Below are 23,176 nucleotides of genomic sequence, written 5' to 3'. Positions count from 1 at the left end.
GAAAGGCGTGAAAGGAAGGCCCAGCGAAGCCCAGGCCACTCAGCCTGCCCGACGCCTGGGGAGAGTCTAGGGCAGATCCCGCCAAGATGGCTCTCTGAGCACTTCGAAAACAATGAAATGATTGTCAGTAGCAACCTTTTTTTTAAAATAAAGTCTGGCAGCTTTTCAGTCACCGTTGGAACGCCATAAATAGCGCATACCCGATCTTAATAAGGCATTTGACAAAGTACCCATGACTCGCTGGGGCCCCTCAGCCCTTCCCTAGGCCAGGGAACGAGGCGCCGCGGGCCGGGACTTCGCTTGCCCCGCCTTCACTGGCGGCTCGGATGAAGACGCGGAGGGAGCGTCTTCGCACCCGCAGACGGCGCCAAACGCAGCGGTCCGCGGCCTCTCCCTCTCCTGCCCCCGATCCGTCGAGCCCCCCCCCCGCCCGCTGCCGCTTCCCGCGGAGGACCGCACCGTCCTGCGCTCAGAAAGAAGCCGGGCGTTTCGGGGCCGGCAGAGTCCAGAGGGCCGCGCCCGAGCCTGGCCCGGCACGTCTGAGCCGCCGAGGGCGCGGCTGGGCGGCCTTCGCCCACCGCGCCCCAGGGCGGTCCAGGGAGCCTTCCCGCTACCTCGCGAGGCTGGCGGGGACGGAGCGAGGTAGCGGAGCCCTCAGAGGCGCGGCGCGGACGGCCGCCTCCTTCCCCTCCGGCAACCCGCGTCACGCCGCCGCGCTCCCCGCCCCCCGTGGCGCCTCCCCGTTCCCGCGCGACCTCCCGCCCCGCGCAGCGCCAAGGGGCGATCCGAAGGGCTTGCGCGCGTGGAGCGGAGGCGTGGAGTCCCGCGGGATCCGGGTCGGGGGAAGCTCCTCCCTTGCAGCGGCCGGGGGACCCGCGCAGCCGGAGCCGGAGCCGGAGCCGGTCCCGGGCTAGACAGCACAGGAAGCAGGCGGGTCTGTTCTCCGCGCCCGCCGCGCCGTAAGTGGCCCTCTCGCTTGCCGCGTCCTGGAGACCGGGAGGGAGGGAGCGGGCGGGGGTCAGGCCCGCCGCTCTGCCGCCGCCGCCGCCTCCCCCCGCAAGACGTGGCAGCTGCGGCGCGGCGCGGCGCGGGAAGGTGGCTCGGCCGGCCGGCGCTTCCAAGCGCTGGGTTGGGCTCAGCCCCCTCCCGGCTCCCGCCTGCTTCCCTTCTGGAGCGATGCCCACCGCCCGCCCGCCCGCGCTCTCCCCCCTTCCCGCCGCCTTGAGCGCCCGCTCCGGAGCCTCTTCGCCCGCTTCGCAGGTGCCTCCTCGCCCCGCCGCCATGAAGGTTTGGGGACAGAGGATCGAGTTGCTGACAGGTAACGCGGCGGCCCAGACCTCGCCGCCGAGCCGCCCGAGGCCCTTGCGAGGCGGCCCCGGGCAGAGGCGGCGGCGGCGGCGGCGGCCGGGATGCCGCTTTTGCCGGGGAGAGGGGAGGCGGCGTTGGCTCGTGGCGGGCGCGGGCGCGCGTCCTCCGTGGCGGCCCCCGCCGCCTTTTGGGCACCTTCCCTTGAAGAGCGGGTGCGCAAGCCGCGCGCGGGCGGGGCGGGGCGGTGGGCCCCGCAACCTCTGGCGGAAACCAGGCGGGGGCGGCCAAGGAGGGCGGGGCGGCTCCCGGCCCATTGGGCTGCAGGGCCAGCCGGCGGCCCCCTCCTGCCCCGCTCGGGAGGCCGAACAGGCTTCGGCCCGCGGGGCCGGACCGTCCTTCTGGGTGTCGCCGCCGCCGCGCTTGCGAGATCCGGAGTGATGCTTTCTCAGCCTCGGACCCGTTCCAGCCTCCCGGTCCCCTGCTCTCTTCCCAGCACCGCACCGTTGCCAAGGGCAGCCGAGGCGCTGCCTGGAAGGAGGTGCAAAGTCATAGGAAGCCGAGGTGCCCTCTGTCGCGCAGCAGGAGCGGGGCTAAAACCAGGCTTAGATGCCAGACAGGCTTGCTAGGGAACGGCCGCTGGAGACCACAGGAAGCTGATCTGGGCTCAGGGAGCCCGCTCCCCAGAGGGGGCAAGGGCAGGGGGGCCGCTGGGGAATGCCCCAGTGCTGGCACATGCCTGCGTGTTTGCTCAGAATCAAGTCCCATCCGATTGAACCGGGCAGCCTCCCAACTCCCTGGATAGAGGACTGCTGCTTCAGATTTCCTGGGCAGGAAGTCTTACTGCGTGGTTAATTTTAGGGTTCAAATAAACCCAGTGCCGCATGATCTGCATGAGAGTCCCTGGCTCTCTTTGCTAGAGGATTTGAAGGAGGATGCTCCCAGAATCCCACCTTGAAAATATCTTTTTTTATTTGTTTGCTCCTCCTTTCAAGCCTTCAGCTTTCTGAAGCAGTGTGTTTGTTGGTGCAAGGACGAGAGTTACGGAGGCTGCACCAGCAGAGCCGCTGACCTGGAGGGGCTGCCAGGAAGAGCTTTATTTCCCTCCAGAGTTATTCCTCTGCATCCAGTAGCTTTTCGTGCCAAGTTCTGTATGTGGGGAAAAAAGGATACAAGGGAAGGAGGGCAGTTGCGGAGACCAAGGGGGACGCCTGAAAGCTGGGCCTTGCCATGTCAGCAGAGACTGGTGGCGGTGGCTCCTGCCCCATTTGTATGTCGACTATTCTTCTGATTCTAGGCAGCTTATAGCACATGAGAGAAAAACGCCGTAACAATGATTTAAAACTAGACAGTAACCCATAACTGCCATCAAACAGGTCTGGAAGGGCTGTTTCCATCCTTTCCAAACCATCATGGGGGGGTGAGAACATGACCCAGCTCAGGGGGCAAGCTGTTCCAGAAGTAGGTGGCTGTCACTGAAGAGTCCTAGCCCTCCTGGTTTTTCTCAGGGTGGGGGCCTCATTAGATCGCCTCCGGATTCTGTCTGAAGAACGCAGTCCCAAAGTAACAAGGGTCCAAGCCATTGGGCTTTCTGCAGCTGCTCCATCTCCTCCCTGAAAGCATTTCTTATGGTATGAGAGTTACAAATCTCCCTCAACAGGTTTATGCGGGAGACAAGGCTGCATACAACTGTGAGCTCCCTTGGGGACTCAGTTTCATCTGCAGATTAATTGTTCTAGGAAAGAATGGTAGAGGACCACTTGCAAAGCAACACTATCCAGTGGGTTGTTTACTAGTACAGTAAGTCTTGGGCATCACCAGCGTTAAATAACGCGTGGCTAAACGGGGAAATGGTACAAGTTGGTCATAGAAGAAATGCCAACTGCGTTCTATGGCTTTTTCAGAACCTTCCACTGAAGGCGGAAGCAGGTGAGAAATGGAGAGTCTGGACTGCCCTGTCCAGCAACGTGCTTCAAAAATGGTCTTTCCCGCCAAGCCTTTGGCTTCATCCCCCATCTTCTCCCTCCCTGTGCAGGGGAAATTGTGCTCTCAGCTGTTCTGAGCTTCCTTCCTCCTCCCTCTTTTCTCTTAATCTCAGATCTTAAGTTTCTTGGAACAGAGAGACCTTTGTTCATTCTGTTTTGCTTATTGTTTCGCTCTCTCAAAACAATTCAGCATTTTTGGAAATTTCTCATTATTCCCCTAAAATCAATGTTGCTGATTTCTGAGATTGAGAATAATGTAATCCGTTCTGCTTCTGCTTGTCATGTGGAGGTTTGCCCCACAGTGATTACTGGAAACTACTCAGTCTCTGAAAGTTCTGTGTAGTCCACATGCCTTCAGTCCTTTAGGGACGAGAAACTTGCTTTTGCAAACATGCACATTTTGAGACATAAGACAAAGGCCAATGTGTATGGCAACTCCTGTGTGCCTCTGTGATGCAGGCTTTCTGTTTTAGTGGTCCTGCTCACCTAGGGATACCTTCTTTCCTGCTCTAATGTGCTGTGAACCTGCCCTTTCAGTGGGTTTGCTGGGTGTGGCTGCGACTGGCGTGGACTGGATCTTGCTGAAAGGCGCAGGACAGGCAAATGGTGGGAACAGCGGCTGCAGGGTCCCTTTGAGACCCCGCCCTCTAACACCATGTCGTCCTGTATCCACTTGAACTCCTCAGGCGTCCAGGCTGGAGAAATTCCCCAACCACTATGGGGCTCAGATGGATATAAAGCAAACAAAGCCAAATAAATAAATAAATTCCAACAATAAAAATATCATGACTAGTTCCACGTTTGGGGTATGCGGGGAGAAAGGTCCTCATGAAGGTCTGCTCTTTTTTCTGGGGTTAAGTTTTTTTTTATTACTCCAATAATAAAGCCATCTTGTAGTTGCTGTTCAGAAAGCTAAAAATATGCAGCAGTCAAAGCTGATCTAAATGCCTGTAGCTTGCAGTGCAAGAAATAACACCACTCACTGTGTAAAAAATACAGTCTACATTGCAAATAAAAGACTTTTTGCTCATTAACTGAAAATTGGCTGTAGAGGTCCCCTGCTAGCTTTCTTGTAGCTCAAGGAAGCAGCCCTCTGGCTTTAAGATCATAGCATTAGGAGGGATAGCAAAAATTATTTGTCCAACCTTCTAATAGAGAAAGCTGTTCAGTTTGCAGCTGTCAGCTGCAAGACACAGCAATGAATCTTGACTCTCCAGAAACTCAATTGTGCATTCAGTAACTAGCCAACAGCTTCATGTACTGACCCTGCTAGATAAGTTGCTTCACTGCAGACAAGAAAGAAGAAGTTAGCTAGATGGATGATACCTAGATAGGGATAGAGATAGAGATAGCTAGAGTTAGATCATCCATTTACATATGGGTCAGCCTCAGGGCTAAATCCTAGGCCTTTCCCCCCCCTTCCGTGTCAATGGACTTCGGCTTATCTTTTCCTGGCTTTAAGAGTCAGGGATGTGGGTTTCATGCTGACATGATTCTGTCTTGCCTGAGCACTGCTGGTTCCCAGCTAACTAGCTTTACCTCTTGTGGAGACATCTTGGAGAAGTCAGAGGCGGTCTGATCTTTTCTGGAAGAGGAGGCTGCACAATGATTACTCCTGCCCTTTGTCACCTCACAGTTCAACTACTGTGGTTTGCTCTGTCCTGGACTGCTCTTGAGGTTCAAAAAGCAGCTGCCCTTGTGATAATGGGTCCAGCCCAATTTAGCCAGCCATGTAACACCCTTCCTGCAGCAGCCACGTTGGCTGCTGGTTGGCTTCTGGGTGCAATTCCAGGTATACATTATCACCTGTGAGCCTCACCTCTAACTTAGGACCTGAGTCTCTGTGAGGCTGCCCCTTTGGTGGAATCTGCCCACCCAGTAAGAGCCATCCAAGAGGGAACGCTGCAGGTGCCCACCTATGGCAGGTATGGATGAGGGGCATCCTTGAGACAGATGCTTTCTGCCATGATGCTCCTACTGAGCAGCCTCTTGCCCCTAGAGAGGAGATGGCCCACTGGTGTTTTGGGAGCAGTCAAGTTCTGGCTCTTCCACAGAGCCTTTGGGGATGAGGTTGGATGTAGGGTGGGATAGGCAAGAGGTAGGATGGTTAGAGAGAGCCAGTTAAGTGTCGTGGTTAAGGCAGCAGGCTAGAAACCAGGAGACCATGAGTTCTAGTCCCACCTTAGGCACGAAGCCAACTGGGTGACTTTGAGCCAGTCAGTTTCTCTAAGCCCTAGGAAGGAGGCCATGGGAAACCATTTCCGAGCATTTTCAAAAGACAAGCCTGACCAGTCACCCGTTTCCTGAATCCTCTGGCAATCAGTTCCTACGTATCAAGAAGCAATCTCGTTTTATTATAAGTCATGGTAATTTATCAGTTGTAGATTTACAGTCATTAAGACAATCCAGATTCATAATGGTGTAGTTCCAGAGGGGTAAGCAATTTCTATAGCCCACGAGTTGAAGGCGGTCCTAGACTCTTTCGGCAGCAAATCATGGATTTGTGGTGGCTCTATTTCCACAAACCCAAAGCAGAAAAATAGGTGTGTGGATCTTCTAAGGCCTTTTTTATGTTTTAAAATCGAAAGGGGGGTGATGTTCCCCCAAGGGAGAATGCAGAGGCTTGCAAGCAGAGAGTGTTTTCTCTTTCGCTGTTTGTCCTCCCATGCGCTGTCTTGGCCGGTGACTCACATCTTCTCAATCTTTCTTTTGGCTGGGTTCACAGAAGTGGAAGGGAGCTGGCCAACTTCAGGGGGCTTTTCTGGATCTTTTGCCCCGTCTCCATGGCTCTGTGCAACTCAAGCTTTTAACCTTGGGCTAAGGTCAACTGAACATGGGCCGCCATTGTGTGAGTGCCTTTCCAAAAGAGCAAACAGCAGCCCTCTCTCCTCAGGCTTGGCCAGGTTTCTAGGGGGGCTGTAACCCTTCATGCTCTTCCGAAGCGGTTGATGTGGACCGGTCCCATGATGCTTTCCACTCTTGCGCAGGAGGGCATGCCATCAAAGTGGGCCAGATTTTCCCCTGGCATACGAGGACTGGGGCAAACCACTGACTGATGCAGGCTTTTTTCATTGTGCAGGACTGTTGCTCCAGGAAGTGACCATGGCTAGCCTACACGAGCAGCGATTTACAGAAGAGAAGCCACTGCTCCGGGGACAAGATGCTGAGTTGGTAAGTCCTTTTCTTTTCTTCTCTGCTGGATCTAGAGACTGTTAGCCGTTTGCCTTAAGCAGCACGATGAGGGCGTGGATCTGACAACCCTTGATTTAAGCAGATATGGGCAATCTGTCTCTTGGCTGAATTTCAAAAGCCCTCTGCCATCAATTTGGATCTCTAGTAAGAGCATCTTGTCTGTTCCAGCTCCCTCCCTTTGATGTCGCGACACACATGGAAAAGGGGGCAGGGATTGTGACACCGCTTCCATCACTCTGATCCCCCCCTTGTCCTCCCCTGTAGATGCTGCTGGTCTGTTTCCTGGCAGGATGGTGGTGGGAGCAAACAAAGGGGGAAACGGAGTCTGAGAACAAGAGAAGGAAAAGGGCCAACAGAAAGAAAAAGCCAGAGGCAAGCGGCAGAAAGAACAGCTGATCTCACAGGCCACACCCCCAGCTTGCATTGGCTTTATCCCTCATTAATGCACACAGCCCTTGACAAGGAAAGAGCCGCCTGTCCCCAGTGGTCCCCAGGAAAGATGCCCTTTTCCTGGGATTTCTCTCAACTTCCCTGTCTAGTGTGCACTCCTGGCATTTCCTGGTGGTTGTACACCCACGTATTAGCCAGGCCGGATCCTGCTTAGCTTTTTCAAGATCAGCCAAAATTAGGTTGGACACCAGTGCTTATAATTTCCAGTCACCCTGGGTGACTTTGGGTGGTCCCCAGGTTACAGAACATCTGCTCTACAGAGTCTACTCGATGGGTCTCTTTCCAGGAACCTCCGCAGGTGCTTTTCTGGCTGTAGGATCAGTGGGAATCATAAAATCCCAGAGCTGCCAAGAGAAGCACAGGTTTGATTTTATGTGTTTCCTTCCAGGAGAATTCAGACACTTTCCTGCCTGCAGTGGACACTGACTGGAAGGTAAGGTTCCACGTGTTCCCATTTTTTCTGCTTTACTCAGGAAACAATGGGGGATTTGCCATCATAGTGGCAGGACCAAAGTTTCAAAAGTCACATTCTGGCCCTGCGTAGGACATGCAAGAAATCTGGCAAAAAATAATCACTTGGTGGCCCCATCCTGGTTGGGTTTATTTCTCGTACCCTGAGAAAGTCACGGAGCAGTCTAGAGCTCCTAGCTGGTGGATCGCAGGCCACAGGATGTTGGCTTGTGACGTACTTTTAATTCAGTGCATGGGGATCTAAATAGAAAGCAGAGCTTGCGCAGAACGGTGTAGCATGCCTGGGGTAAAACTGAGCTGTGGTGTACTTGTGGCACATTGGTTTAAATGTGCCCAAATTAACTGGTATTGGCTTTACCATCAGCAGGGATGGCGGCGCATGGCATGGCACACCTAAGGCTGGTAACCTGGTTGATATTTCATGTGACACTTAAAATTCATTATGCAAAAACCGAAGTTGACCAAATCTACAATGGCATTGGAGGTCAATATCTGTGGGCCCATCTGGTGATGCCCATGGCATTTGGAAGGCTGCAGTGTGGTGCAAAAGGAGTAAATGGCAAATGGCATGAACACATAGTATGAAATGGCAGGGCAAAACTGACATGCTGGGTGTCTATGAAATAAAAGACTCATTTATACAGATCCAGTTACATGTTTTTCCCCCATCCTTGAGATTGGAGGAAACAGGAAACAAGGTCGATACAGAAATCTGAGCCTGGCAAGATTGATTTCAGGGCCAGCCCAAGAACAACAGGGAAACAGTCCAACAGAGTTCAGTTCCTTTATTGCTTACACCGTGTAGATAAAATCTTGCCAGACTAAATCTGTACTACTGCAACTATTTTATATACCCTGGGAGATTCTAGGGAACGGCTATTCTAAACCTCTTATACTTCCCACACTCCTTCTCTGGTCTGTGTTGTCTCTTGTCTCTCTGTCCTTCTTGGAATGCACTCCCTCCTTCCTGAGAACCTTGCTCTCTTCTGCCACGTCACCCCCCCACCCCTTTGTAGATACATTCCATCACATCTTGATAGGGCAAGAGTCCAGAACTTGTCTCACCTCCTGTCCTCTGGTGGAGGTGATGCAGGGGCATCATGAGCGGGATGTGGAAGGGCATTTAGGACCAGCAGTGAGCAATGAAAGACAGTGTGGATCTGATAGATACGTGGAAGTTGAAGGTTGTGGATGATGGTGTTCATCTGTGCTGTGACAGGAAAGGGTCTTATGAATCATGCAGCTATTTTTCTTGTATGGCCTTGCAATGACTGGTGCTTGATGGAGAGCCAGATATAATCACAACTTTCAAAGGAGGTCCTGCTTGACAGTGGTGGTAAGTGAGATGTTTGTACCATTCCTTGGCCATTTATAGCTGGTCTCAGTTGGTGTCATGAACAGCCTGCAGCTTGGAGAGTACCATGTCAGTGGTGGGGAGTGAAAAAGGAGTTCCAGGAAGAACTTGGGGCATTAGCCATTGTTGGCAAAGAATGGGGTTTGTTTGGTCAAGGTGTGCAAAGAGTAGACAAATTCAGTGAGAGGTAGAAGTTGGGCCCAGTTGTCCTGTTGGTAACTAGCATAGTAACAGAAGTACTGTTCTAATACCACATTGGTCCATTCTGCTTCACTGTCTGATTCTAGATTAAAAGCAGTGAACTGGGCTCCATGATCTGAAACAATACAGGTGGGCAGGTCATGTAGCCAGAAGAAGTGTTGGAGGAACAAGAGAGCCATTTTTTTGGCAAAGGAGATACCAGCACATGGGATGAAGTGGGCCATCTTGGTGAAATGATCCACCACCATGAGGATGGTGGTGAATCCTTGGGAGTGGGGAAAGTCAGTGATGAGATCTATAGAGGATTTGACAGCACTGGTAGAGATTGCAGGAATCCAGCAGTCTTGTCTGGAACATTCTTAGACTGGTCATGTGGTAACATACCTCAATGTTGATGCGTGGCCACCAAAAGTCACGGGTGACCAAATGAAGGGTTTTGTGCAGGCCAAAAGGTCCTGCTGCAGGAGTCTGGCATGTTAATTGCAAGAATTCCTTGCATAACCCTCCTGGACCATGGTGGTGTACAAATCTATTCTCCACACTAAACAGAAAGAGCTCAGACTGGTCTGGGCTCATGTGAAGGTTGCGAAGTGGTGCTTGAGAAAATGGGTCATTTTCCTGCTGGTCCCAAATGCATTCAATCAAGGGAATAGCCCCTAAGGGGGCTGCAAATTTTGGGGGGGGTACAGTGTGGTTGTCAGTGGTGCCTCTGATGCTTCAGAGCCATAATTTAGAAGCCTGAAAAGGGCATTAGCCCATTTGTTGTGTGCTTGTAGCATGTAAGACCCCATAAAGTTGAATTGCACAAGAGGGACCAGCAGACCTGTCTTTGATTAAGCTTGAGCACAAGTGCTCGAGGTCCCTGTAGTCTGTCTAGACCTGTGTTGGACACCTTGTCCCTTCCAAGCATTGCCACCAGATCTTGAAGGTATCCTTGATAGTAGATAGCTCCTTCTCACAGCTTGTATAGTTCAGCTGGAGTTAATTTCTGGATGTGAAATGCACATGACAAGGGTCGCTGATCAGTTGTGGGCTGAAGGATGGCAGCAACAATGACATTTGAGGCATCAGCCTCTGCAGGAAGCAGCTTTGCGAAGTCAGGATCCTGCAAAAGGGGGACAGAGGCGAACATTTCTTTGAGGTCCTGGAAGGGCTGCTGTGCTTCAGGGCCCCAGTAGAAGAGAACCTTGTCCCAAAGCAGTCCTGAGATGGTGCAGTAATCTGTGGGAAGGCCGGGATGAACTTATGGTAAAAGTTTTGGAGCCTGGCCCTCAGGCTGTGACACGTGTTCCCTGATGCCCCCACTCTCATTCTGCCACATAGTATCTCTGGCTCTGCCAGGAGTTGTATTTTGCAGAGTGGGGAAGGAAGGATCTGGACTTGGCCCAGGTTGTTATCTGGGAAGAGAGAAGCAAGTAGGCAGGGAAGGAAAAGAATTCGGGCTGGGAGGGTGTCAGCCCTTTGAGGTGGTCCAGACAAGAAGCATCAACCATGAGTACTAATGCTATCTTTATTGTAAAATTACAATAACAGAATCTTGCAAGTCTGAAAATACCTTTCCCCTCCCTTACTTTTACTCTCCCGAAAACTAGGGAGGGTCCTCTTCACCCTCACCCCTCCTTCGGACTCAGATTTCGTTTATCAGACCATTATCGAGGCTGCGGCTCTTCCTCCTGCCTCCCATGGTCTTTCCCACATACCATCACATCAGGCAAGAGAGGTTGAGATCAGAGTAGTGGGTGGCAGTGGCTGTCTGGTGCTTACTGAGTCACTTCATTGAGCAAGAAGATTGTGCTAAGATCAGGAAGAGGATGGCAGGAAGGATCTGCCTGTAATCCTGGGCGGCTCTGTTTTGCCCACTTCTCCTGTGGTTGGCGTACCCGGCACTAACTGTCTCACATTTGATCTTCTGTAAGGTCAGTAATTCCTTGGCCAAACCATTCAAAGAAAGAAAAGAAATGCAAAAAAACTGCACAAGAGAGGCATCCAAGCAAATGACCACGGGAGCCAGACAGGTGGCCAGGCTACCGGCTTCCAGAGACCCCTCCTCATGTGGCTGCTATGGGAAGGTTTCTGCCATGATTGCCTGCCAGAGCACTTCAGGCCTCGGCAGCAACAAGATGGTGAGGACCTGCCTGCAGCTAAGGATGTGTGGGCTGCCTTTGGGGCAGGGCGGGGGGCATCAGAGAATGCAGAACAATACAACTGGGGTGAATGAAGAGAGTCTGACCTTGCCCAACAGAGTTGAGAAATATCCACAGGGAAATGAGGGTGTAGGTTTAATTATGGATATGAGGGCTGTAACATGCATCAGAAAGTATTAATTGGATGTACGTGTGTATATGAAAATAGGAGTCAGCAGGTTGATGATAGTTGCGTGTTTGTTCCAGTCAGGGACATCAGGAGGGAGGGGGGCAAAAAAGTCAAGAGTAAAAAAGTGGGGGGCAGGGGCTTTGATTGCACAATTGCAAATGTAATCTTGACTTTATGTACCTCTCCTGGAATTCCCTGATAATAGTAGTTTTATTTCTTATGGGCTTACGACTAAACACAATACAGACATAGAATAAAACAATTGCTACAGTCATAAATTACATCAATTGTAGCCAAATAATATAAAAAAGGGGACTCTAAATTAAAAGGGCCATGACCTCTAATAATATTAACTGGTATACGTTCAAAGGGACAGGAAAAAATTGATTTGTTTTGAAGCTCCTTCAAAGGAGCCCAGAAAAAAGCTTTTTTTAAACTTTAAGTAATCCCCTTCGAAGCATAAAGCTGGAGGGCACCGATTCCAGAGAACAGAAGCTGGGGAGGAAAAGCTCTGGACCGTGACAAGGCTCTTCTAATGTGCAGCAGAACCAAGTGACCCTGGGCCAATAACTGGGTCAAGCACACGGGGGGCTTTCCAAATAATCAAGGGAAGGAGGCTTTTCGAACAAATAAGCGTATTTCCAAGATGCAGGAAAAAGACCGGTGGAAACAGAATGGTTTACTTCCTTTATAAAAAATGGGAGAGAAGAAAGAAAGGAAGGAAGGAAGGGAGAGAAGGAGGGAGGGAAAAGGGTTAGATTGGCTAGGAGTCTAAGAAGCCGTAATGTTCATTTTGCCTATCACTTCTTCTAAAACTGGAGAGAAGGAAAATTCCAGTGTCAGGTAACTAGCGTCACCAAATTCAGGAATGCTAGAACCCAGGCTGGAGTATACCTTTTAGGGGACTCTGCAGTGACCAAGGATGGAAATTTCTACTGAGAGCTACTTTTTCTGCTATTGGAGCTAGCAGATCTAGTGCTGTATAATAAGCTGTTGTCAATGTTTTTGGTGATTTTGGTATACCAAAGAAGTAATTGCAAATAATGATGTAGACATTTTATGAATTAGCCCTTTCACTTTTTGAGACATATGGAAGAACTGGGTGTATCCTAAAGACTACAGTTGACAGTGTAGTGGCCAGATGGAGTTTCTACGAAAATATCACTCAAAACAATGATCACACCCTTAGTCTAGGCCAAATCCAGGGCACTGCATTGACGACAAGTAGATGGAGTCTCTAACAACATAATTTTTTAGCAGTAAGAGGTAGTTTATTTGGCATGTTGAAATCTCCCAAAATTACCAGGGGAAGATCTGGATCAGTCAATTATTATACTTAGTATTCCAGCTGCAACAACAACCCAATGAGGTGTGTTGAGCTGAGAGAGAGGGACTGACCCAAAGTCACTGTCAAGTACAATCAAAGTAATACCCCAAGCACACCTATTAGCTACTATCTCCCCCCCGTTACAAATTGGCAGAATCAAAGCAAGCAAATTCAGCAAACCTAGTAACTACTATAGCTATTAAATCAGTCCTTTTGTGATTAACATTTGATCGATGCAGATTCTGACAGTCACCCAGCCAGCTTTTGTGCACAAGAACTCACAGTCTCCTAGTTTCTAGGCCAACACCTTTACCACTACACCAAAGTAGCTCTCTACAATGCTGACAACCAAGAGGTAAATTCTTCAACAAATTGATATTAGTATCAGGTGGCCAGCAAATAACTGCAATTAAGCAGTTATATTGAAGGAAATGTCAATTCTGTAATTAGAAATTAAATGAATTAATAGTGTCTATAAGAGAGGTAACTACAGAGAATGAATCTTTGCAGATTTGGTTTATTATCAAAGCCAAGGCTTCCACACTGATCAGTTGGTCTGGGGGTTGGCAATGGTTGATACCTCTGCATGTGAATGTTGTTATGCTCGTATCAACCGAGTTACCCACATTTTTGTAATGGCTGCAAATGAAACAGGTTTTTCAGTTCAGTAATCTGATAGAAGATGAGCCTTCCTAATAATAAAACAAACATCACATATTACACAGTTGTAACTAACTAAGAGAAGTATCTGGTTAGACAAAGGTCTGTTCTGAATATATGGTTTAAGCCTGTTCATATTTCCACATGTCAAAGGAAAGAATTGATCTGATTGTTTATAAGCAGAGATTAAGAGTATTAATGAAGGTTACAAGGATGATGAGAGGTTCTGAATGAGGGACTGATCAATTTTCGGTAGTGTCAGGAGTGGATTTGGGGGAAAAACATGGAGAAAAGAAAAAGAAAATAGAATAAGTGCAGGAAGAGAAAGTACGAGATCTCACGATAAAAGTAGCAGAAGATAAATATGTCTCCCAGCAAAGTGAATGGAAAGCGGACACAGGAAAACATGATGTGGGAGATGTTGGGAGCAGGTGGAAAAGAATGATGTTGCCAAAGAGTGAGGAGAACGAATAAGGTTGCTCGGTGAGACAAGAAAAGAAAAGTGGCTGTGGGTGAGGAACGATGCACATAAGAGAATGACTGCTGCAAAAAGATGAGGATGAGGGAAAGCTATCATAGAATATCTACAGAGAGAAAAAGGTACTTGCAGAAATGTAGTCAAAGAGAGCAAGGAACAGGCAAGAGGGACAGAAAATGCAGGGTGGTTTTGATGAAAATAAAAACATTGCTCTGAAAGTGGGTGAAGGAGCCTTCAGTGAATGGGCATAAAAACAAAAGTTATTAAATGACTTGGGATGAAACTGAAGAGAGGGAATGCTGGAAGCTTAGAGATTTGTATGGGAATACTAGTGATATACCAAAGAATGGAAGTGAACAAATGCTATGAATAATGCTGAGAAAAGAAATGTTGAAAAATGGGATGGCCATAATTAGAGAAATGTTAAAATGTGGATGTAGTTTATCAGTAGAGTGGCTGTGTTTCATGTGTGCCTGAAGTCCGAGCACTGAAAGAATACCACTGTTGTTTCAAGAGTAAAAGCAAAACTAGAGGAAGGCTACAGCGTGCCTGGGAATGAATTTGGTAGAATTGCAATTGAAAAGGTGACGAGGAGCAACACTGGTTAAGTGCAGTGCGGTGTAAGGCAAGGTGACTCTCCAGCTGCTGGGGTGGGAGTAGGAATTGAACAGACCTCTCCCCCGATGAAGGAGGAAGGGTTTGGGCAGTCTTGTCCAACGTGGAGCCAGAATTCAAGACTGCTCCCTTGAGGCTCTGTCTGCAAATCTTGCTTTTGCTTCCCAAGACTTAAGTTGTTTCCTAGCTCATAGAAAAAGGCTATCTTAGCCTCTACCTGGAACAGCATCTCTCCCTTTAGAAGAGCAGAAATGATTAATAAGTAACTCAGCTTTAATTTAGATTGTGAGTACTTTTTTATTCTGTGTTCTGCACTGTAATTTTTGTTAGTCGATGAGGACTCGGACTAAGCAGAAAGATGGGACATACAACGTATAAGAAGGAGCAGGGAAAGTGACCATGGAATGCTTGAAGAAACTGAAAATGAGTATGCTGTAGTCAATTTTGGACTTTTTTTTAAGTTGGTGGTGAAGTTAGTCATTAGCTTTGGGAGATAGCCATTTGGTTGCAATGAGGAAAGGGAAGGGGTTAATTAGAAGATGGGGAAAATTGTTAGAGAAAGCCTTGGAGAATGTGAGAAGGGAGGATGGAAGAAATGGGAAAGTGAGGGAACAGAGACAACTAGTGGTTGATGAAGAGGATACTAATGGAGATTATGGAAGATGGGAAAGGAATGGAAGAAGATTGATTGAGAGAAAGGGCTCACATGGTACAGCCCTGAAAAACTGGTTTGTGATCATATGCCTCACCTGTCTTGAAGCTGTGGGAAAGTCCCTGCAATTCTGGAATGCAGAGAAGTGATGGCTTGGAGGTGAGCTGCTATGGCAGCGATCTGAGCAGGATGGTTTGCTGATGGATGGTGGAGAGCTGGTGGTGTTCCAACATGAACTTGGGAAGGGCAGGATAAAGGGAAAAGACTGAAGCCTGAGACTGATAGGAATTAGGACTTTACTTCTAATGAGCTGTTTGACAGTTAGGCAGCCTTAGGAATAAAAGAGATAAATGAGTTTAAATTTCCAGGACCCTATGAATTGCATCCTGGCTACTGAAAGAACTAGCTGGTGGCCTGACCAAACTGCTCTGGCTTATCTTTGAAAAATCCTAGAGAACTAGTGGAGTGCCAAATTATTGGAGAGCAAATGTCCCTTTCTCCAAAAAAGGGGGAACGGAAGATCTAGCAAATCCTAACCCTATACTGATTCCTCAGAAGGTTCTGCAGCAGATCATAAAGAGAGCGATCTGTAACACCATAATAATCAGGTCAGCATGGATTTGTCAAAAACAAATCTTGCCAGACTAACTTCATCTCATTTTAGCAAGCTAGTTAAATATGGCCTAGATAGCAGGACATTACACTGATTTATAGATGGCTCAAAAAAAAAAAAAGGTACTCAAAGTGCCCATCAGTGGTTCCACATCAAATTAGGAAGAGGAATTGAACAGAGGGCCATAAGAATCAGTCCTGGGACCCCTACTGTTCAATATTTTTATTGATGGCTTGCATGAAGAGGTAGAGGGAATACTTACCAAATTTGCAGATGATACAAAATTGGGTGGGAGAACTCCTAGATGACACAAATAAAATTCAACATCATCTTGATAGTGAGAGAACTCCAAGGAGACAGGAATAAAATTCAACACCATCTTGATAGGTTGGAGGAAGTGGGCTGAAAATAACAGAATGATGCTTAACGCAGACAAGTGGGTGTGGCTAAAGATAAGGCCAACACAATTTTAGGCTACATCAAGTCATGGGAAGTAACCGTTCCAATTTATTTTACTTGATTAGATCTCAGAATGATTCTCCTCCAGTACTTGAAAAGACGTGGTCAAGACCAGATCCTCCTCCTTCCAAAGTGCAGGACACCAAATAATGGATTTTCAGTGGTTCCTGTATTATATCTGTATTCTCCATTCTTAATCTGGGGACCAAGCTTCTGAAAAACACTCTCCCTCGGTGTTACATTGATACAGGTGCATCGGGCCCTCTTCCAGACTGAAACTGCTGCATGAGCGGGGAGTCGGAGTCTTTGACGTTTCCCCAGAGTGATTGTTTCACAGCATCCTCCCTCTCCCAATAGATATTTCTTTAAGAACCTGAGGTGGTGTTGCCGCAAAGCTATCGTGTTGGCACCCGCAGTGGATGTTTGTTGCCAAGAGCGGATCTTCAAAGCCAGGCTGTCGGGTGAAGCAACCAAAGCTGGCCTCTCTGGCCTTTGAATCTGTTCCAAAGGAGAAGGGGCGAGCAGGGGAAATGCCCCACCCCCTGTGTGAGGCCTGGTGGGCAGTAGTCTTTGGCCTCTCAGGAGTGGCTTTACTCTCAAGGCAGAGTCATCAGGATAATCCTTAATAGCCACTGACGGAAAGCGGGCGGCAGGGGGAAGCGCCTGTTCGCAGGCACCCGGCATCCGTTTACGGAAGAAGAGGCTTGTTTTCCTAATGCTAGGATAGCCCCTTCTCGACTCTCAGGGATCTAGCCGCTCACTCACAACTCCTGCTAAGGCACATGGCAGAACAGCTGATTAATTGGGGCCAACCTGCTATTGTGGAAAAAACCCAGCTATTGTGAGGATGTTGGGGTTTACCCAAAATTTATATTTATTTATTCATATTTCAAATTTAGTCACCGCCCATCTCACTCAAGAGCAATTCTGGGTGATTTACAGTAAACAAGAATAAATATTAATTAAAATACAATAAAAAACATGTTCATACATAAAGAATGGCTTCCAAGATACTGATGTACATAAAGGTTTCGGCAGCATCTTCAAGGTGGCAGCCACCCCCAGGGTTGGTTGCCCCTCTTCTCGCCCCACACGAGTTGGCCGAGCCAGGTCTTCACCCCTTTCTGGAAGGTTGGGAGAGCAGGGGCCTGCCTCACCTCTGGGGGGAGAGTATTCCATAGGGCAGGGGCAACAGCAGAGAAGGCTCTCCTCCTGGGCCCCACCAGCTGACATTCTTTCATCGACGGGGTCCGTAACATACCTTTTCTGCCTGACAGGGTGGGATGGGTCGATGTAATGGGGAAGAGGCGCTCCCTCAGGTAGCCTGGTCCCATGCCATGTAGGGCTTTAAAGGTGATAACCAACACCTTGAATTGGACCCAGAAGCAAACTGGCACCCAATGCAGCTCCCGCAGCAAAGGTGTAACATGTGCCATCCTTGGGGAGCCCAAGATTGGCCACATGGCCACATTTTGAACTAGCTGCAGCATAAACCTGTTTTCACAATTACATAACATGCAACACATAACATGTTGGCTTAACATGATAGTCTGGTTTGCTTAACATACTAAACCACAGCTGTGTTCACACAGCACAAATTACCTGGCACTGAATGAACCCATTTTCTGGATTTGCACAATACAGTGAATCAGAAGTTAATCAAAAAGGCTGAGTGTGGAAAACATGCTAACCCACAAAACAACTAAACAAAATTAAACCTAACCAGATTCTATATGTGTGTGTGAATGAAATGTTTGGCCTTTAACTCATCAGAGTAAGCATGTTGTGTGAATACAACCCTCCATTCAAATATATGAACAGGCTTGAGATTATTCACTCTTCCTCCTTCCAGTCCGAGGGGAGAACAAAGAATGTTTTTAATTGCACACACAAGTCCACAGAGCCAGCCTATTTTAACATAGGAACTTACACTAAGAGGAAAGAGGGTGTCTTAAATTACTTATCTGAGTTTCAGTATAGGCAGGGGAGTTCTTTGCATGCTACAGTTATTTTTGCAATATACCCTGTAAGGCAGGAAAAAGGTCTCTGGTGAACTACGGATATTCTGAACTGTAATTTCCATCAACCCAAGGAAGCATGGCCAATAATAAGGAATGGAAGCGCTTGTAGTCCAGAATATTTTGGGAAGGCCCAGTTGCTGGCCGGTGGCCTACGGCTTGAATGAAACGATGTGGGCATCAGGTGAGGAGGAGAAATGGTGACCAGTGGCTTCTCCTAACTTGGGGGTGGGAGGTGGGCTGTGGTGGTGGTGGGCGGGCCTGCAGAGATCGGGCCTGCTTCAGCACCATGGACAGCAGAGCCCTGCCCTGGTTTCCGAGGCTTCTCTCTCTTTCAGCAAAGCCCACAGCTTCCTTTTGCCCCCCCCCCCCGTGCCTCCCCCAGCGCCTGACTCTGACCGTGGAAGCTGTGAACTGTCAAATTGGCTTCTTCAAACAGAATCTACTGTATTTGCTGGATTCATTTTTTCATTTTAAAATTAAACCATCAGCCTCCCACAACTGTGACAAGTTGAAGATGTAACCATGGAGTCCTAGAAGTCCCCTGCAAAATGTTTAAATTGTTTAATTGTTGTCTTTCCTCATGCCATTATCAAATGAATTAGAATCTTGGCCTCATTTTGCACGTAGAGGGTCTGTAGTGGGCTGACAGCATCTGATTGCCTAAACAGGCTATGGCAAAAGGGGCATATGAGAGTCAGTGTGGAGAAGCCTTGAAATGTAGAAGGGGCTTTGGGTGGGACACGGGCTCTTCGCTTGTCCAACACTCAGGCCTGTGGTACATTTAAAACATACACGAGCTCCTTGGCCAGGATAAAAATGCAATGAATAACTCATATTTTTCATTTCATGGAAAGGACTCACTATAATTTAAAGTCATAGAATAGGTGATGGAAGGGATCCTGGAGATCAGCTACCACACCATCTCTGACAGATGGCTGACTAGCCTCTTTCAGCCCCTCAAGCAAAGAAGAATCTGCCTCTTCCCATTTACCCTGGACCATTGGTGAATGGTCCAACCAGAGTCTGCTGCCTTATCATTTAAACCCACTGTTTCTTGTCTTGTGTTCTGGAATGACTCTGAACAACTCTGTCTTCTACATGATGGCCCTTCGGATATTGAAAGACAGCATACTAAACATGCCAAACGCCTCCAAATATCCCTTTAAGTTTTTCCTTCCAGGCCTCTTATCATTTTGGTTGCTGTCCTCTGGATGCAGGCTAGTTTGACAATATTCTTCCAATTTTGGTGCCTAGACCTGAATGCAGCATTCCAGATGTGGTCTGAAGTATCTCAGAATAAAGAGGAATGATGACTTCTCTTGATTTTGACACTACTGCTATTAATGCAGCTTAGGACAGCATTTGATTTTTTTGGGAGATGCACCACCCTGTTGGCTCATATTCAGCTTGTAGTCCACCAAGGCACCCAGATCGTTTTCACAACTACAGTACTCAGTCCTAATTTTACATTTGTCCCTGTTGAAATTAACCTTGTGTTTTTTTGCCCATTGCTCCAGCTTATCAAGGTGGTCCTGTCCTCTAGGTGTTTGCTATTTTTTGTCACTTGGAAATGTGGTAATCATGCTTTCTAACCCCTCATCCAGTTAATTTATAAATAGATTGAACAGCTCAGCACTTCCCTCTACCTTGATGCAGAGCCACTCAAAGGATAGGACTGACCAATGGTTATTGTCACGGGCATCTATGCTTCAGACTATGTTTGACATATTTGCGGTTTTTATTTATTTATTTATTTATTTATTTATTTATTTATTTATTCTGTACGCTGCCCAGAGCCACTTCTTGTGAAATGGGCAGCTATATATTTGAAAGATAGATCGATAGAGGCAGATAGATAAAAATGGCTAGATTCACAGAACACAGTAACTATCCCACTGGATTTTAGCTAAGACTTGTACAATCCCAGTCCTAGTGGTTAATTTCAGTGTGCCGTGAACCCAGAAATTAGGGTTAATTCAGTAAACCATCACCAACCATGAATCAAAGAGTCACACAAACACAGCCAATGGAGATTATACAAATGGTGTAGATTTTCAGGAATTACGCTTAGACTCCTTACATGTCCAAAGACTCTGACCGAGAGATACAATCAGTCTTCTGGTCTCCTCAACCAAGCGCAGTCTTAGTGTGACTTGGTCTGTTGGTCTGCAACTGATTTGATCTGGCAGGCTGAAGTCTGAGCAGGAGTCGGTCTTTCTGGGGGGTGCAGTGTGCCTCCAAGTGTGGGGGAAAGGCAGAGAGGCAGACAGTCTTTGGACATTGAAATTTAGGCAGTGAACAGACATCTGTGAATCAGGGATTTTATAAAGCAAATATTACTGATTTGACCTCAGCTTTCTTAGAAATTTGCTGCTGATAAAGAAAATCATGAATAGCATATCTGTTTCCCATTAATGGATTTTGAAATAATTACTGGTGACTTAGGAAAAATAAATGGCGTAAACATCCAGAGCAGGAAGGAATGTCTGCCTCTTCAGTAGAGGCACCTGCTCACAATCCGTGCAGTTGGAGGGAGAGAAGATGCCCCAGGAATGGGGACCTGGTGTTGGAGAGACCCCTGGCAGATTTCTTCCGGGGAGTGGAACTGAGCTCCCCTCTGACCTCAGAAGGGGGAGCCAGCCTTAGGATCACTCCCAGCACAACTGGAGAAAGGATGGCTGCCTCCCCTGCCCACAATGCCAGATGGCATGAGGCCTGGCTGCAGTTGGCAACAAAGGTCTTGGCAGCATCGAAACAGGGAAGAAGCTGTTGTTGGGCCAGAATTACGCGCGGTAAATGCCACCCCCGGACTGGCACAATACAATCCAGGGCTTTTCTCTCCAGGGCGCTCCCCTCCCTCCTGCCAGCCATCTCCCTGGTGCTGGTGCTTTGGCTCGGTTGGGGGGTCTCGACGGTCGCTTTCGCCGGTCAAACGGAAGGGCAGCTCCTTCAGGGGCGGACACTCCGAGCAAAAAGACGAAGGCAGCGGAATTCCGGCCAGTGGCCCCGCGGGGCGAGATCGGGCGCCGGCCCAGGTTGCGGGCGCGGCGTTGCTCGCGGCGGGAGGGGTCGGCTGCCCTTCCCGCGCCCCGGCCGGGCCGGGCCCCGCTCGTCCCGGGCAGCCTTCGGGCGCCGCGGGCAGCTCCGCCGAGTCGGCGCGCAGGGGGCGAGGGAGGGGCCGCGGCGTGGCTTTAAATGCCGGCCGGCGGAGGCCAGCCCACTGCAGAGCTGTGCGGCGCAGCTGCAGAGAGGCGGGCCCGCCGGCGCGGAGAGACGGAGAGGGACGCGGCCGCCGCTTTGCCTCCGGGCGCCCCCGAGATGCCGGAGTGCTGGGACGGGGTAGGTGCGCCAGCCGCCGGCTCCGCCGCGCACCGCCAACGCGAAGCTGCTGCTCGCTGGGACGGAAGCGGGGTGAGGCGCGACGCGGCGCGGCAAGGTGGCCGTGGGCTGGAGCGGCTTCGGCGGCGAGGGCGGGCGAGCCCTGCCGCGGCCCTTGCCCTCCTCGGCGACCCGCAGCCCGGCATCCCCGCCCGCCTGCCCGGCCGAGCGAGCGAGCGCGCTGCGCTCCTTTGCCTGGCCCGGCGGGGACGCGCTTCCGCGGCGGTCGCCCTGTTCCCGGCTCCCTCCGGGACGGGGACTGGCGGAGCTTCCCGGGCGTCGAGGCGGAGTCCCCCGTCCTGCCGAAGGGGCCGGGCAGCTGAGCTCTTGGGCCCCTCGGCCGGAGCCGAGCTTGGGGCCCCCGACGCTGGTGCTCCTTCTTCCGGGAGAGGCTTCAGGGCCCTCTTGGCGTCTTTCAGCGGAGGGGCCTGGAGCTCCGTTGAGGCTACGCGGGACTTCTGCGGTTGCCCGGGTTGCCGCTGGAGGGAGAAGGCAGCCGTCCTGCTGGAGGACCTTGAGGGCCCTTCTCGGCAAGGGGAGCCTTGCTGGGTTGCCTCTGGCGGGTTGCGCGGGTGGCTTTCCAGGTGCCCAGCCTGGTTCCCTGTGGTTTGAGACAAGGCTGGCCTGCCGGGGATGATGGGTGTCTGCTGGGCTTCCAGGCTCTCCGACGTTATCACTAAGGTACAAAATGATGGATAAGCCACGCAAACCATTTTAGTCTGAACCATTTTGAGCACAAAATGTTGAGACGCTTCATTAAATATTTCGCTGCAAATGCAAAATGAAGGTTTTGACCTTGTGGCTTGTTCTCCTTCAGCGGCAGCTGCAGGTGGGGTCCAAGTACCCACGAGTCACGGGTCCTGCCCGTGGCCTGCGTTTTGGATGCTGCCGACTTTCAGGTCTCCAGTGCTTGGCCCCTGGCGCCTCTCCTTGCTTAGTCAGCCTGATGTCCTGAGTAGGTTTCAGCTGGGCCCATCTAGAGGGGTTCGATCACCTCTTGGAAAGCTGCTGCTTTGGCAGAGGCTCAGGCCCTTCATTAGCTGGCTCTGGGTTTCTCGGCTGCTGCGTGTGGGAGGAGAGGCCCTTCCGTCATTAGACCGCGCTACTCCAACAGGGAGCCTTGTCCTTGTGCGGCGAGGCGGAGCAGAGAGATTCGAGGAGGGCTTGGTGCCTCCCTGCAGAGAAGGAGACTCTGAGGATCGAGCAGCAGCAAAGGGGCCCAGCCGATCTGCTCCCCCGCATGTTTACAGAGGAGACAAATTCACCACGGGTGAAGCTGTGTGTTGTTTACTCTCACTGGAGCTCCAGAGAGTGTCATAGAGTGCAGTTATATTTGTGTTTATAATAGGTAAAAATGCAGCTGATGCATTTGCACAACATAATCAACTTGGCTAATCTTTTTCTGGGGCTGAGCATCTGGTTTGTTCATGGTTCAACATATGGTGTAACCCAGAAAATGTGTTCTCAGCCATAAAATGCTCAGCTGTTTTGGTGGAGCGATGCCCAAGGCACTTTTGTTGGTAACCCTTGAGGGTGAGGTGATAGCATGCAAAGAGTGTGGGTTGTGTGAGCAGGGCTCTTGTGTGAAGGCGAGCCAGGCAAGCCAGATGGAAGAATGCTCTCAGTGCCACGGCTTCCTCTGGGCCTCCCTTAGGAACCAGACCGAGACCCTCCTTTCTGCCGGGCTGACCTGAGTGTTGCC

At 49.8% G+C, this 23,176-nt stretch overlaps 1 protein-coding gene across 5 annotated transcripts in view; it reads left to right on the top strand.

The window, feature by feature from the left end:
- Positions 1-536: 536 nt before the first annotated feature.
- Positions 537-23,176, top strand: part of NDRG4 (NDRG family member 4) — a 39,242-nt gene continuing 16,602 nt past the window's right edge. Inside the window, exons 1-3 of one of the 5 annotated variants that reach the window (XM_088135422.1) lie at positions 537-642; positions 6,370-6,461; positions 7,321-7,365. In XM_088135422.1, coding sequence (XP_087991548.1) covers positions 6,393-6,461; positions 7,321-7,365 — 114 coding nt within the window. In that variant the 5' untranslated portion in view covers positions 537-642; positions 6,370-6,392. Of the gene's footprint in view, positions 643-820; positions 960-1,033; positions 1,319-6,369; positions 6,462-7,320; positions 7,366-21,285; positions 21,508-23,176 lie in introns of those variants that run through there. The other 4 variants (XM_088135421.1, XM_088135418.1, XM_088135420.1 and 1 more) reach the window with 4 other exon arrangements.

This window comes from Python bivittatus, unplaced genomic scaffold (assembly GCF_059951505.1).
Source record: "Python bivittatus isolate LINGU-HERP-01145 unplaced genomic scaffold, Pbiv_v1 ctg000170_np1212, whole genome shotgun sequence".
In the NCBI taxonomy this organism is placed as follows: domain Eukaryota; kingdom Metazoa; phylum Chordata; class Lepidosauria; order Squamata; family Pythonidae; genus Python; species Python bivittatus.
Note: the sequence above shows the minus strand (reverse complement) of the source record. Positions and strands in the feature narration are given on the sequence as shown.